The 12500-nt window shown below is 39.0% G+C and overlaps 1 protein-coding gene across 7 annotated transcripts in view; it reads left to right on the forward strand.

Annotated features, from left to right (window-relative positions):
• Positions 1-12500, forward strand: part of LOC135107648 (metastasis-associated protein MTA1-like) — a 59336-nt gene that overhangs the window by 36736 nt on the left and 10100 nt on the right. For 5 of the 7 annotated variants that reach the window (XM_064017738.1, XM_064017735.1, XM_064017736.1 and 2 more), the window contains exons 4-10: positions 2934-3047; positions 5662-5894; positions 6181-6298; positions 6826-7028; positions 7344-7532; positions 8282-8415; positions 9424-9572. In XM_064017738.1, the coding sequence (XP_063873808.1) occupies positions 2934-3047; positions 5662-5894; positions 6181-6298; positions 6826-7028; positions 7344-7532; positions 8282-8415; positions 9424-9572 (1140 nt within the window). The remainder of the gene's footprint in view (positions 1-2933; positions 3048-5661; positions 5895-6180; positions 6299-6825; positions 7029-7343; positions 7533-8281; positions 8416-9423; positions 9573-12500) is intronic. The other 2 variants (XM_064017737.1, XM_064017741.1) reach the window with 1 other exon arrangement.

Below are 12500 nucleotides of genomic sequence, written 5' to 3' on the forward strand. Positions count from 1 at the left end.
CGGCTGCCATTTGCCTATAAAGAGACCAATATTTACGACAGCAATAGTTTTACCACGCAATTTTCAAACTGGTGTTCTCTCTCCCTCTCCCTTTCTCTCTCCCTTTGTGCATTTTCTCCCACCTGTCCTCCCCCTCCCATTCCTTCCCTTCCCTTGTGTTATCCCTCCTACCACCACCACCACCATGTCCTCCTCTCCTCCCCTTTGTTTATTATCATTATAGGTGTAATGTGTTTAATTTTTTCGATGTTTCTTTTAAAGTAATTTCATTGGGGTGTAATTTTGATTGGCCAATTTAATTTTTCTCTCTCTCTCTCTCTCTCTCTCTCTCTCTCTCTCTCTCTCTCTCTCTCTCTCTCTCTCTCTCTCTCTCTCTCTCTCTCTCTCTCTCTCTCTCTCTCTCTCTCTCTCTCTCTCTATGTAATTGATACTTTACTAATAACTTTTGGAATGATGTGTATGTGTGTCATGAGTGTGTATGTATATGTGTATGTGTGTTAAATATCTCCCTTTAACACATTTGTATAATATGTAACTCTCTCTCTCTCTCTCTCTCTCTCTCTCTCTCTCTCTCTCTCTCTCTCTCTCTCTCTCTCTCTCTCTCTCTCTCTCTCTCTCTCTCTCTCTCTCTCTCTCTCTCTCTCTCTCTCACACACACACACACACACACACACACACACACACACACACACACACACACACACACACACAGGAAAGTCCAGTGTGTGTGTGTGTGTGTGTGTGTGCATACCTGCTTTAGTCAGGTGTATCTCCTCAGTGCCTTTGAGGATGCCAGTACCAGCCTGCCCCAATTAGGAGGGTGCTACACTGCCTCAGGGTCTCTCTCTCTCTCTCTCTCTCTCTCTCTCTCTCTCTCTCTCTCTCTCTCTCTCTCTCTCTCTCTCTCTCTCTCTCTCTCTCTCTCTCTCTCTCTCTCTCTCTCTCTCTCTCTCTCTCTCTCTCTCTCTCTCTCTCTTACAACTCACTTATCTTAAAACTACTTTAGTATCTTATTAACTAAACATTGTAGCATTTCTAACTTTGCAGTATTGTATTGTATATTTGTCCTGTGTATTAATTTTCAGGTGTACTTTGTGATTAACAGTTAACATTTTGTGTGTGTGTGTTTCAGTCTAATACATACACTAAATCTATTTTGATGTGTTCTTTTGTGACATTTCCAAGTGACCTCTACATTAGTCACTGCTGTTGGCTGGCTTGGGTGTTGATGCACTCTTATCCCAATTAATGGTGAGCAGAACTTCAGGTGTAGTGGGAGGCTTTGTTCTGCTATGGTTCAGTATGTGTTTCCTTATGAAGTGCAACATTAATGTAAATGTAAAGGTTCTCTTCTAACCAGGTGTTACTTTTGGGTTCATGGTGAATCTTGGGCTTTTTTTTTTTTTTGTAACCTTGAGACACCCTGGGAAACTGTCGCTTGTGCTGGGTCTTTGGTGGGTTACAAGAATTAAACACTTGTGGTCAGTAGCCAAGTAACATGCTGCATTCATCCTCCCCGTATTTAACATTTTGTCTAATAAGTCTTTTGATCTTATAAGAATCTATCACTTGGTATATTTCTTAAGGAGACTGTCAGTAGGCTAGAGTGTTCAAAATTAAGGGGAAAAATTTAAGGATTGTCAGTAGATGAGGAGATTTGAGTTTGAGAGAAAAGGTAGAATACACTGGAAATACAAAGGTGTAAATTACTCAGCTCCTGACCATGAGTGTACCTCAGTATAAATTACACCTGTGATAGGATAGTGGCTGGTACACTGCCATACTGAGGCACTTGCAATTGGCATTCTTTCCCATCAACCACATTGTATTAGGTACTTGATGTCATGGCATTTTACCTTTGGAGTATATTACAAAATTGACTTCTTTCTTCCTCATGATTAATAAGTTTGTATGGAGTGATAAAAAAAGTTCCTTATTAGAAAAGAATTGGGAAACAAGTCAGTCAATAAAATTTATATGAAGTGCTGAAAATGAAAGGGGCCCTCAAATAAAGTATTAGAAAAGAACAGGCAACACCAAAGTATTAGGAAAGAACAGGAGACAGCAGTTTTGTCATAGCTGATAAAATTTGCATGGGAAACTTATTATGACAGTCCTTCAAGAAAAATAGAAAAAAGAATAGGGAGACAACAGTATGATAGCACATGCAGGTGAACTAGAATGACTACTAATACTGTGGTGATTCTCCTGTTAGGAATGGAGCCAATGTCTGCGAGCCTGGAATTATAGCTCTACCACTTTGGCTCTGCTATTTCTTTGGGTACTGTACCTAACCTGTCTGGCTACTTTCCCCCACTTACTGCCTTTTGCCTGTCCCTGCTCACTGATTAACACAATGATAATGCTCTAAGGTGTGGCTTGTGTTTATTACTAATCTGCCATGTCTAAGTACCTTTTTCCTTCTTACCTAACTGTTGACCCACTCATGAAGCCGCTGCTCTCCACCCAGCCCAACTAACCCAGCAGTGGTGGTAGTGCAGGAGTGATGTGTTGTACAGGATAAAACATGCTGCCATTCCTGCCACCACTACCACTACCACCACTATTGTCACTTGCCACCCATCTCCACCACCAGTAATAGAATAAGGAACTTCACCACTTCAACCAACACACACACACACACACACACACACACACACACACACACACACACACACACACACACACACACACACACACACACACACACACACACACACACACACACACACACACACACACACACATTATTACATGCTAGGTAAAGGAATCAGATCAATAGGCAAATTAAACTTACACATGCCACTTCAGATTACACACAGGCACACAGGGCAGCATCAATGGCTTGTTGCTATGTACACCCTGTTGCTTAACTGCTTTCTCTTCCGTCCCGCCCGCCCGTCTGCCTGTCCCACCCTGCCTCGTTCTGCCAGATGGGCATGGAGGGACCTGGGACCTGTGTGGTGGTTTCAAGAAGCTGTTAAAGTCCCAGGACACCTCAGGAGCCCCTTTGAGTGAGGGTGTCGCCTCGGAGGCCTCGCAGCAAGGTAACCTCCCTGCTCCCTGACCCTCCCCCATCCATACATCCTGCCCCCTCCCCTGACTCCCATCCGTCAGTCGCCTGTTTCGAATGGTGGTGGTGATGGTGGTGGGGATTATTATTATTATTGTTTGGTAAATACATTAATGCACCACTGTTTGTAATGGTGTAGTGCGTAGTACAGTCAGGGTCAGAAGTTGAGTAATTTTCTGCACTCGTCTCCACTCACTGTGTTTGGCATTTTCCTCCAATTGTATGTTCTCTGATCTGTTTTGGATCTGTCACTTGTCATGTTTTGTAAGGAGACTCATCAGATCAGAAAACTTAAGATTAAGGAGGAGTGTAAAATGCAGTGGGAGTGATTGCATTGTTACTCTTCTGTTGGTCATGACCATTTGTAGACCAGTAGGGGTAGTAGTAGAAGTGCACAGTAGTGAATCTTCTACCCAATGGCCTGCTAGTGAACATGCCATTAACAGTGCCTGCTAGTAGTTTTGGAGGCATTAATGGAAGGCAGACACAAGTTACACCATGAAGCCTCACTTGGTAGTGGCTTTAACAATGCAGACAACTTTCATATCAAACACTGACATAGGTCATTTTACTTACTCCTCGTGTTGCCTTCAGGGGCTTCTGTGTTTTTAATATGCTTGAATGCTTAGCTGAAGGGGTGAGGGTGATAGAAGGGAAGGTGGTAGTGGATGCTTTGGTGCTGCTTTGAATCCTGATGGTTATGATTGCAAATTCAGACATTTGTATTCTCTGTTGAGGAAGATGGTCTTAAAGCTGGAATATGTTCTTCTTACGTAGTGAAGATGCTCAACTACCTTTCAGTGGAGATAGAAAAGGAGGAACAGTGCAGTAATAGTGTTTTAGCATGTCTCTGGGAGTTCTTCAGTAATACGTTTGGAAATAATGAAGGTGGACGGGGGAATGATTGGAATGTTGAGTCCAAAGTCTCTCTCTCTCTCTCTCTCTCTCTCCTCTCTCTCTCTCTCTCTCTCTCTTCTCCTCTCTCTCTCTCTCTCTCTCTCTCTCTCTCTCTCTCTCTCCTCTCTCTCTCTCTCTCTCTCTCTCTCTCTCAATGTTATTTCTGTCTTATCTTCCTTTTTTTATTGTTTTTTTTTTTTATCTATTAATACATTCATTTTCTTTATTATTTTTTTATATATTAATTTACTTATCCACTTTATTGTTATGCATTTTCTTATTGATTGGAGTAATTTTTACCAGCCCCTGCTTTGTTATGGGTAATTTAGTTATTAAGTGGCACTGGGAAGTGGTTTTGCTGTATATTTATTTATTGCACTTTTTTTGTAGTGGCTTTAGAAGTGGCAAGATGCTGGGGACTGCTCTATCTTTTTTTTAACAATCTCATTTATGTGCAGTGTGGAAAACAGACTTGTTATTTTGTTGTTTTTTATCATCATCATCATCATCATCAACTAACAACACCATTATTACCATTATCAGCTGGTCATCACCATCATAACTGTCACGGATACTGTTCTTGCTTAACTGATTCTCATTATCTAGCTTTTTGATGCAGTGTCCAGTAATTGTGGATAGAAATATATACGTTGAATCGAATAAATTATTACAGTGGTTAACGATTTCATTAGAGATTAACTTTTTTTATTTATTTTTTTTAATTTTTGCTTTCTCTTCTGCATGTGTGGGTGTGTGTGTATACGTATGTGTGCTTTCATGCATGTGTGGCATTTGTGCATGTATTTGAAACTACAGACTAACAAAGGGTGGTGGCATTGTCAGTTTTGTGCAGCTGGATGACTGCACATTTGCCAGGTGTTGGTGCACATGTGACCAGGTGTTTTTCTCTGCATCTAAATCTTCCCTTAGCACCTTAGGGGGGAAGGAGATGACAACACACACTGCCTCTCTCTACCCTTCTTCTGCCATCCCATATCTCAGCTTTGTTTCAGTTCCATTCTACAAGTTACCTCTCTCTCTCTCTCTCTCTCTCTCCCTCTCTCTCTCTCTCTCTCTCTCTCTCTCATCTCTCTCTCTCTCTCTCTCTCTCTCTCTTCTCTCTCTCTCTCCTCTCTCTCTCTCTCTCTCTCTCCCTCTCTCTCTCTCTCTCTCTCTCTCTTCCTCTCTCTCTCTCTCTCTCTCTCTCTCAAGTCCTTTGGCACTTTTTTCTCCTCTGTCATCTCCCTATCTTGTTTCTTTGTTTCTTTTTCTCTTTCTTCTACACACTCACTTTAGGTTTCATTCTTACCTTCTAAATTCCATCCACACCTTGACACTGCTTTCTTTATCTCAGCAACCACTCTTATTCCCATGTCTCCTCTTAATGTGGCATTTATTTTTTTTTTGTATCTCTCTCCCTTCCTCCTTTTTCTTTTGTAGCTACCACACTATAGGCTTAGGAAATTTGGATATTGTGATGTATATACATAAATATGTTTTGATACCATTGTTGTGATTATGCCCACTCATCATTACCTGAGAAAAAATGTAAGTATCAAAATCACATCAAGGATTACAGTTATTCCTTTCTTACTTTGGACCTCTATCTTTGTCCCTCCCGACCTCAACTTTCTTGTAGGTTCCATAGTTACCTCATGCATCCAGGTCATCCTTAACCTTACTCCCCACAGGTGCCTTAGAGGAGGACGAGAGCGACAGCGAGGGTGGGGAAGTGGGTGGGGGTGCTTCCATCATCACACCCACAGGGGAGACCCTCACCCCACAGGAGAGGCACCAGCTGAGACATCGGGAGCTGTTCCTCTCACGGCAGATTGAGACCTTGCCAGCAACGCACATCCGGGGGAAGTGCACCGTGACGCTGCTCAATGAGACGGAGCTGCTCCTTGCCTACCTGAATAAGGATGTAAGTATTTGGGTGTTTTAGGAAACCTCATCTGTTTGTATGGCTGACCTTGAATTGGTGTGTGTATCTATGTGTAAATCCATTTTATACACTGATGATATAAGAGCTGTACATATCTGAAAAGCAAATAGTAATTGTCAAATTATCATTTACAAAATCAAATCTCACTTCACCATGAAGGCAGTAAGCTGCAATGTTATGAACTTGTAACTATAGTAAGTAAATGAGTGGTATTTGTCTCTTCCATGTATCTTGCTCACACTTGCAACCATTTTCACTCCCTCAGGACACCTTCTTCTACTCGCTAGTCTATGATCCCCAGCAGAAGACCTTACTAGCAGACAAGGGAGAGATTAGGGTCGGGTCAAGATTTCAGGCAGATATTACCTCACTGCTAAAAGAAGGTAAGTGTTGTAGGTTGCTCTAAAGCATATTTATCATCATCATCATCATCATCATCATCATCATCATCATCATCATCATCATCATCATCATATCTTCCTTATTTTCCCTTATTCAGTTGGAGACTGCTGCTTTTTATTTGTATACAGACACATCACATTTACTGGTAACAAACCATATTTATCATCATCATTACATCTTCCCTATTTTCCCTTATGCAGTTGGAGACCACTGCTTTTTATTTGTATACAGACACGCCACATTTACTGGTAACAAACCTTAGCACCAACGTTGTTCTCTTCCATCTATCCATGTTTCCCCATCAGTAACCCCCTCATTGATTGCTAGTTACTTTGATTTATTTTACACTCTGACAGCATTATTACCACAATTTTTAGAATTGACAGGCATATCCATTACACTTACTCTGCCACCCTTATCCACACCAACGCTCACCTTCATCATTAGCACCTGACCTCTTTTCTCCTTCCTTCCTTAATTTTGGCCATCTGGTACACCTTTCCTGCAGGAGAGAGTGATGGTCGCAACCTGGAGGACCTGGAGAGCCTGGTGTGGACCCCCTGTCATGGCCTCACAGACAGGCAGATTGACCAATTCCTTGTCATGTCCCGGTCAGTGGGAACTTTTGCCAGAGCCCTTGACTGCTCCTCCTCTGTCAAACAACCATCACTTCATATGAGTGCTGCTGCGGCCTCCAGAGACGTAACCTTGGTGAGTGTTGGCTTCAGTCTTGTGATTGAGGGGCCCTCTCTTGGATGGTTGGGATGGAGAGACTGAGCATGAGAAAGAGATAAAGAATTGATGGAACAGAAATTTATACTATTCAGTGTAGGATGGTCATGTTAAGGATTGTAGTAACTGTATTTTGAAGAAATCCTTTTGATGTGAATTATTCCTGGTCTTTTTGTCATGAATCACAAATATATTTTTATCATGCTCTGTTAACTACTTGGACTTTAGTTTTAAGTGTGATTAGCTTGAAGGGATATCACATTGTGTATTTATGGTATTTACTGTCATCCACAGTTTCATGCCATGGACACCTTACACAAACACAACTACGACATCAGCAAGGCGCTGTGCTCACTCATACCTGCTACGGGACCTGTGCTGTGCCGAGACGAGATGGAGGAATGGTCAGCCTCTGAAGCAAACCTATTCGAGGAAGCACTAGAGAAGTACGGCAAGGACTTCAATGACATCAGACAAGATTTCGTAAGTGTTGAGCAAGGGAAGCAGAGGGGAAGTGAAGGAGGCATGGTAAAGGAAGGGTTGTATGGGAAAGGATGTGTCTTTACAGAAGGAGAAAGGACAGGTATTGGAAGGGGGAAATAAAAGTGGGTTAAAGAAGGAAATGAATATTGTCTTGATGTTAAAGGAAAGAAATTCTGTATATTTGTAATGGTGGTAGTAGTAGTAGTAGTAGTAGTAGTAGAGGAGGAGCAGATAGAAAGACTTCCAATAAGACAAACCATCTGTCTGTGATCTAGGTTTTACCTTCTTGGCGCATCAGTTTTTCAAATTTCCACTGATGTTTTCTGTCAAAGAATGGGTGGTTGTAGCTTCTGCTTTGTATACTATTAGTTTATTGTACTCAGTGTTGAAAAATCAATAAAACAAAGAAATAACAGATGTTGAAAGGAAAAATATAAGGTATTGAAGAAAAAAATAGACCAGTTGAAAGAAAATAGTTTTATAGATAAGAAAGTGAAAGGTGCTGAGGGAAAGGGAGTGTTGCTAGAGGATAAAGGGAAAAGGGTATAAAGGCAACAAGAACTTGAATAGAAAGGGAGAGGAAAGGTAATTCATTGCAGAGTTTGAAGAGTAAACAAAAGAAAAAGGAGAAGGAAAAACAAAGGGAGAGTAGAACAAAAGGCTAGGGACTCTGTTACATACAGCTCATTGTGAACTGTTTGATTACAGATTAACTAAGGAGTGTGTGACAATCACCATTTCTCTTGCAGCTACCGTGGAAGACGCTGAAGAACATAATTGAGTATTATTACATGTGGAAGACGACAGATAGATATGTACAGCAGAAGAGAGTGAAAGCAGTGGAGGCTGAGTCCAAGCTGAAGCAGGTGTACATTCCTAACTAGTGAGTAATCGCTTTTTACTTGCTCAATTAAATATTTTCATTTTGCCTACTAAACTGGAAATGACAAGTGTGTTAGAGTGGCCAGAGAACATTGCACGTTGAGCCATAAAATAGGAATGATATTGGAAGGCTGTTGATCAGGAGATTTAGCCTGATGATGTTATGGATGGCAGAGAGCGAGATGGTGTTTACTCAGGCCACTGTATAGGGTATTCCCTGTAGGCCATATGATTATACATTGGCACAGGTCACTATGTGTGGATGGATGAAGTTTTAAGTTACAGAAACATATTGTTGTTCAGACTGTCTCTCAGGGTAGTGGCAGTACATCATGGTAACTGATAGCACACTAATGTTCAGGCTGCCTCATGATACTGACACCACCATTATTTTCTAAGAGAAGATAATAAAAGGAAGCCTGTAATTATTTCTTTATTGGTGATGTAGAGAAAGGGTAGGAAAAGTATTTTTCATATTTTATATCAGATTTCAGCACTGTCTGAGAGTGCAAAGCTAAGGAATGTTATTGTTCCTTGGCCTGATTGTTGCTTGACATAGCAATACAAGTCATTCACCATCTTTATATATATTTAATGTGGGTGACTTCTTACTGAATGTTAATCTTGAATTCTTGTTTAATACTGCATATGGTGCAAAGATGATGAGATTGTACTCAACAGTCTTGACTTTATTTGAGAACCTCATAACTAAGATGTTCAAAGGCAGATAATAAACATTTGTAGATATAGTAATTTTGTATAAAGAGAGTCCCAAGGTGTAGCTCTGGCTATTTTTCATTGCCATGACCAAGTAGTAGTTTTATTTTTTTTAGTTACAGAGGCAGGAACAAAGAGAATGGCAAAATCCACCTTTGTAAAAGATACTGCATGAAAGACATTCGACAGTTGAAATGTTGAAATAAAGAGTTATCTATGAAAGCAGTATGGAACATAATGTTATGATCTAATTTTTTTTATTTTTTTTTTTATTGTTCTTCACCTTTTACAGCAACAAGCCAAACCCTGCAGCACTCTCCAATGGCAAGACCTCCACCACAACCACAACCACCACCACCTCCTCCACCTCCTCTGCTTCCTCTACCATGGTCAACGGTGCTGATGTCTCCGTGTCTGGGAAAGCGTGCGAGTCCTGCCATGGTGAGTCATCTCTCTTCGACACACACACACACACACACACACACACACACACACACACACACACACACACACACACACACACACACACACACACACACACACACACACACACACACACACACACACACACACACACACACACACACACACACACACACACACACACACACACACACACACACACAAAATTGTGTACATATTTTTTTCCTGAGCATTGGTAATGTTGTTACATTGGTGACATTTTGCTGAAGTTTGCATGAAATTAATAAAAAAAATTAAGGGTGAGTGTGTGTGTGTGTGTGTGTGTGTGTGTTTGGTAAAGATAGGTTAATGGAGAGAGGGAGAGAATAGAACCAGCACAAATACAAAAGTGATGACTTTTAGGTCATTGTGGCTCGTCACGTCAGTGTCTGAATTATTGTCAGTATCATTGGTAGTTGATAATCATGTCAAATATGTTTAATGACTGATTTTTGAATACCAGAATGTCAGAATAATGTGAGAATTAGTTAATTGTGGAAGTGGATGTGTGTAATCATGAGTACATGGTAAAATATTTTCCAATATGTCAGATAACAACAAGAAGTTAGATGTTGAATATTTGGTGGTGTTATTCTTATTTGCTTTTATTATTTTTATTTGTTTAATCTGTGTATATATATATATATATATATATATATATATATATATATATATATATATATATATATATATATATATATATATATATATATATATATATATATATATATATATATATATATATATATATATATATATATATATATATATATATATGTATATATATATATATATATATATATATATATATATATATATATATATATATATATATATATATATATATATATATATATATATATATATATATTTCATTTTATTTTATTTTATTTTATTTATATATTCATTTATTTTTTAAAGGAATAGTGTGATTGATTGGATTTTTATTGTTGTAAACACTTCTTTTCACTGAGCCAGGTTTTGAATCGTGTGTCTAAAGGAGTGCCTCTTCCTAAGTTATTCTTAATAGTGTCTATGCTGGGCATACAAGACTGGACCAAAGGAATAATACCTCTATTTCCTTTAAAGTTAAGCTTGCTCACAGGTACAATAGTATATTAAGAAATAAAAATCTTAATTTTGGATGAGAAGTAACCTTAATCCAAATCTTTGTATATATCAGAATGATATATATATATATATATATATATATATATATATATATATATATATATATATATATATATATATATATATATATATATATAAGCATTCCCTCTCATCTTAGCCTTTAAGCCTCTAAGTGGGAGAGGACTAAGCCTCACGGGCTACATGATACTACAGGGCCATATCATATCCAACTGTTTCCATACAAGCCCTGAGCAGGTGAATTGATTTAGCCCTGCTTTAGCATTACTATGAAAAACCAATTATTTTCTCCACACCTAACTCAATCTGCTAATCAGACCAGATGTATGAGGACTTCCTGTTGAGGGAAGAGGGCATCAAGGCCACTCATTTTATGGGATTTGTTATGGAGCAGTTGAGGTAAACTAACTTTGCTGTCAAACCCTAATGTGGAGAGGTCTGGGTAAAGTGTGCAACTGTTCTTTGTGCAGAATGGTGGGTGTGAATTATTCTGCTCTCCCCTAGGGGTCTAGAGGCTGTGATGTGATGAAATACTTGTGAATTTCATTATGAAGACAGTAGGGTATGCAACAATGCACATGATTTGTTCCAGTGTAGCATTCATTATGGCAGATGTGCATTATGGTGACTGAAGAACCTATGGGAAAAAAATTAATTGGTTCCAAGGAGCCAGAAAATATTTTAAAAAATCCACAATTTTTAAAAGAATTACATAAAAATAAACACATTTGCACTACTGCAATATATACATTACCCTCCTGAGTTTCACGCCTAGTCCTAAATTCTTACCACCCTGAGTTTTGCACATTATCACCCTGAGTTTCATGTTGCTTTGACAAGGAGGAAAAAGGATGAAGCAAAAATGACAAAATGAATGAGGGCAAGAGAGAGAGAGAGAGTGAGAGTGAAGTATCACTCCCTAACCCCTTATCTCTGACAGATAACGGGGAGGGGGTGACAGGGAGGGAGGTTTGAGACAAGATGAAAAAATGGAGAGGAAAGGAAAAAGGGAGGAAGGGACAGGTGGTGGATAGGAGGGCAGCGGCTTGCACAGCTGGTGAGTTTTGCAAGTTTTAGTTTGTTATTCCAATTAAATTTTCATGAAAATTTCAGTGCTCAGACGAATGGCAAGTTTATCTTGGTTCACTATTCCAATTTAATATTTATTAAAATTCTAGAGCTCTCACGAGTGGCGAGTTCGTTGTGCCAGTTTTGGTTCATTATTCCAATTAAATATTTTTTGAAATTTTGGTTCATTTTTGCAGTTGTACATTATAACGACCGTGCATTGTTGTGTGCCCTACTGTATGAGCATAAGCATGCAGATACCTCATCATAGTTGTCTACCTTTACAGATGTTGGCCAGGCATACATTGCCAAATCTACGTTATTTTTATACTTTATTTTTTGGTAAATCTGCTTTGTCTTGTATGTGCAAGAAACCATCTAAAGATATTTAAAAAATGTAAGAGATAAAAGCTAATGATTAATGCTAAATCAAAAACAAAAAAATACTTGGGTTATTCTTTGGTCATGGGTTCCCAACACTGCCATATTTAGTAGTTGCCTTTATGACAGGAAATGATGGCATATATTTTAAACATCCACATCTCATTGATAGAATGAAGGTTTTCAGTTGATAAGACTAATTTTAAATATTACTTAATAGTAGAAAATTGTGATTTTGAAAATTATAATGGTACTTGCAGAAACTTTCTTAATCTTGAGCTGTTGGTTTGCATTGAGCTCTAATCTGCA

This window comes from Scylla paramamosain, chromosome 15 (assembly GCF_035594125.1).
Source record: "Scylla paramamosain isolate STU-SP2022 chromosome 15, ASM3559412v1, whole genome shotgun sequence".
NCBI classification, from domain to species: domain Eukaryota; kingdom Metazoa; phylum Arthropoda; class Malacostraca; order Decapoda; family Portunidae; genus Scylla; species Scylla paramamosain.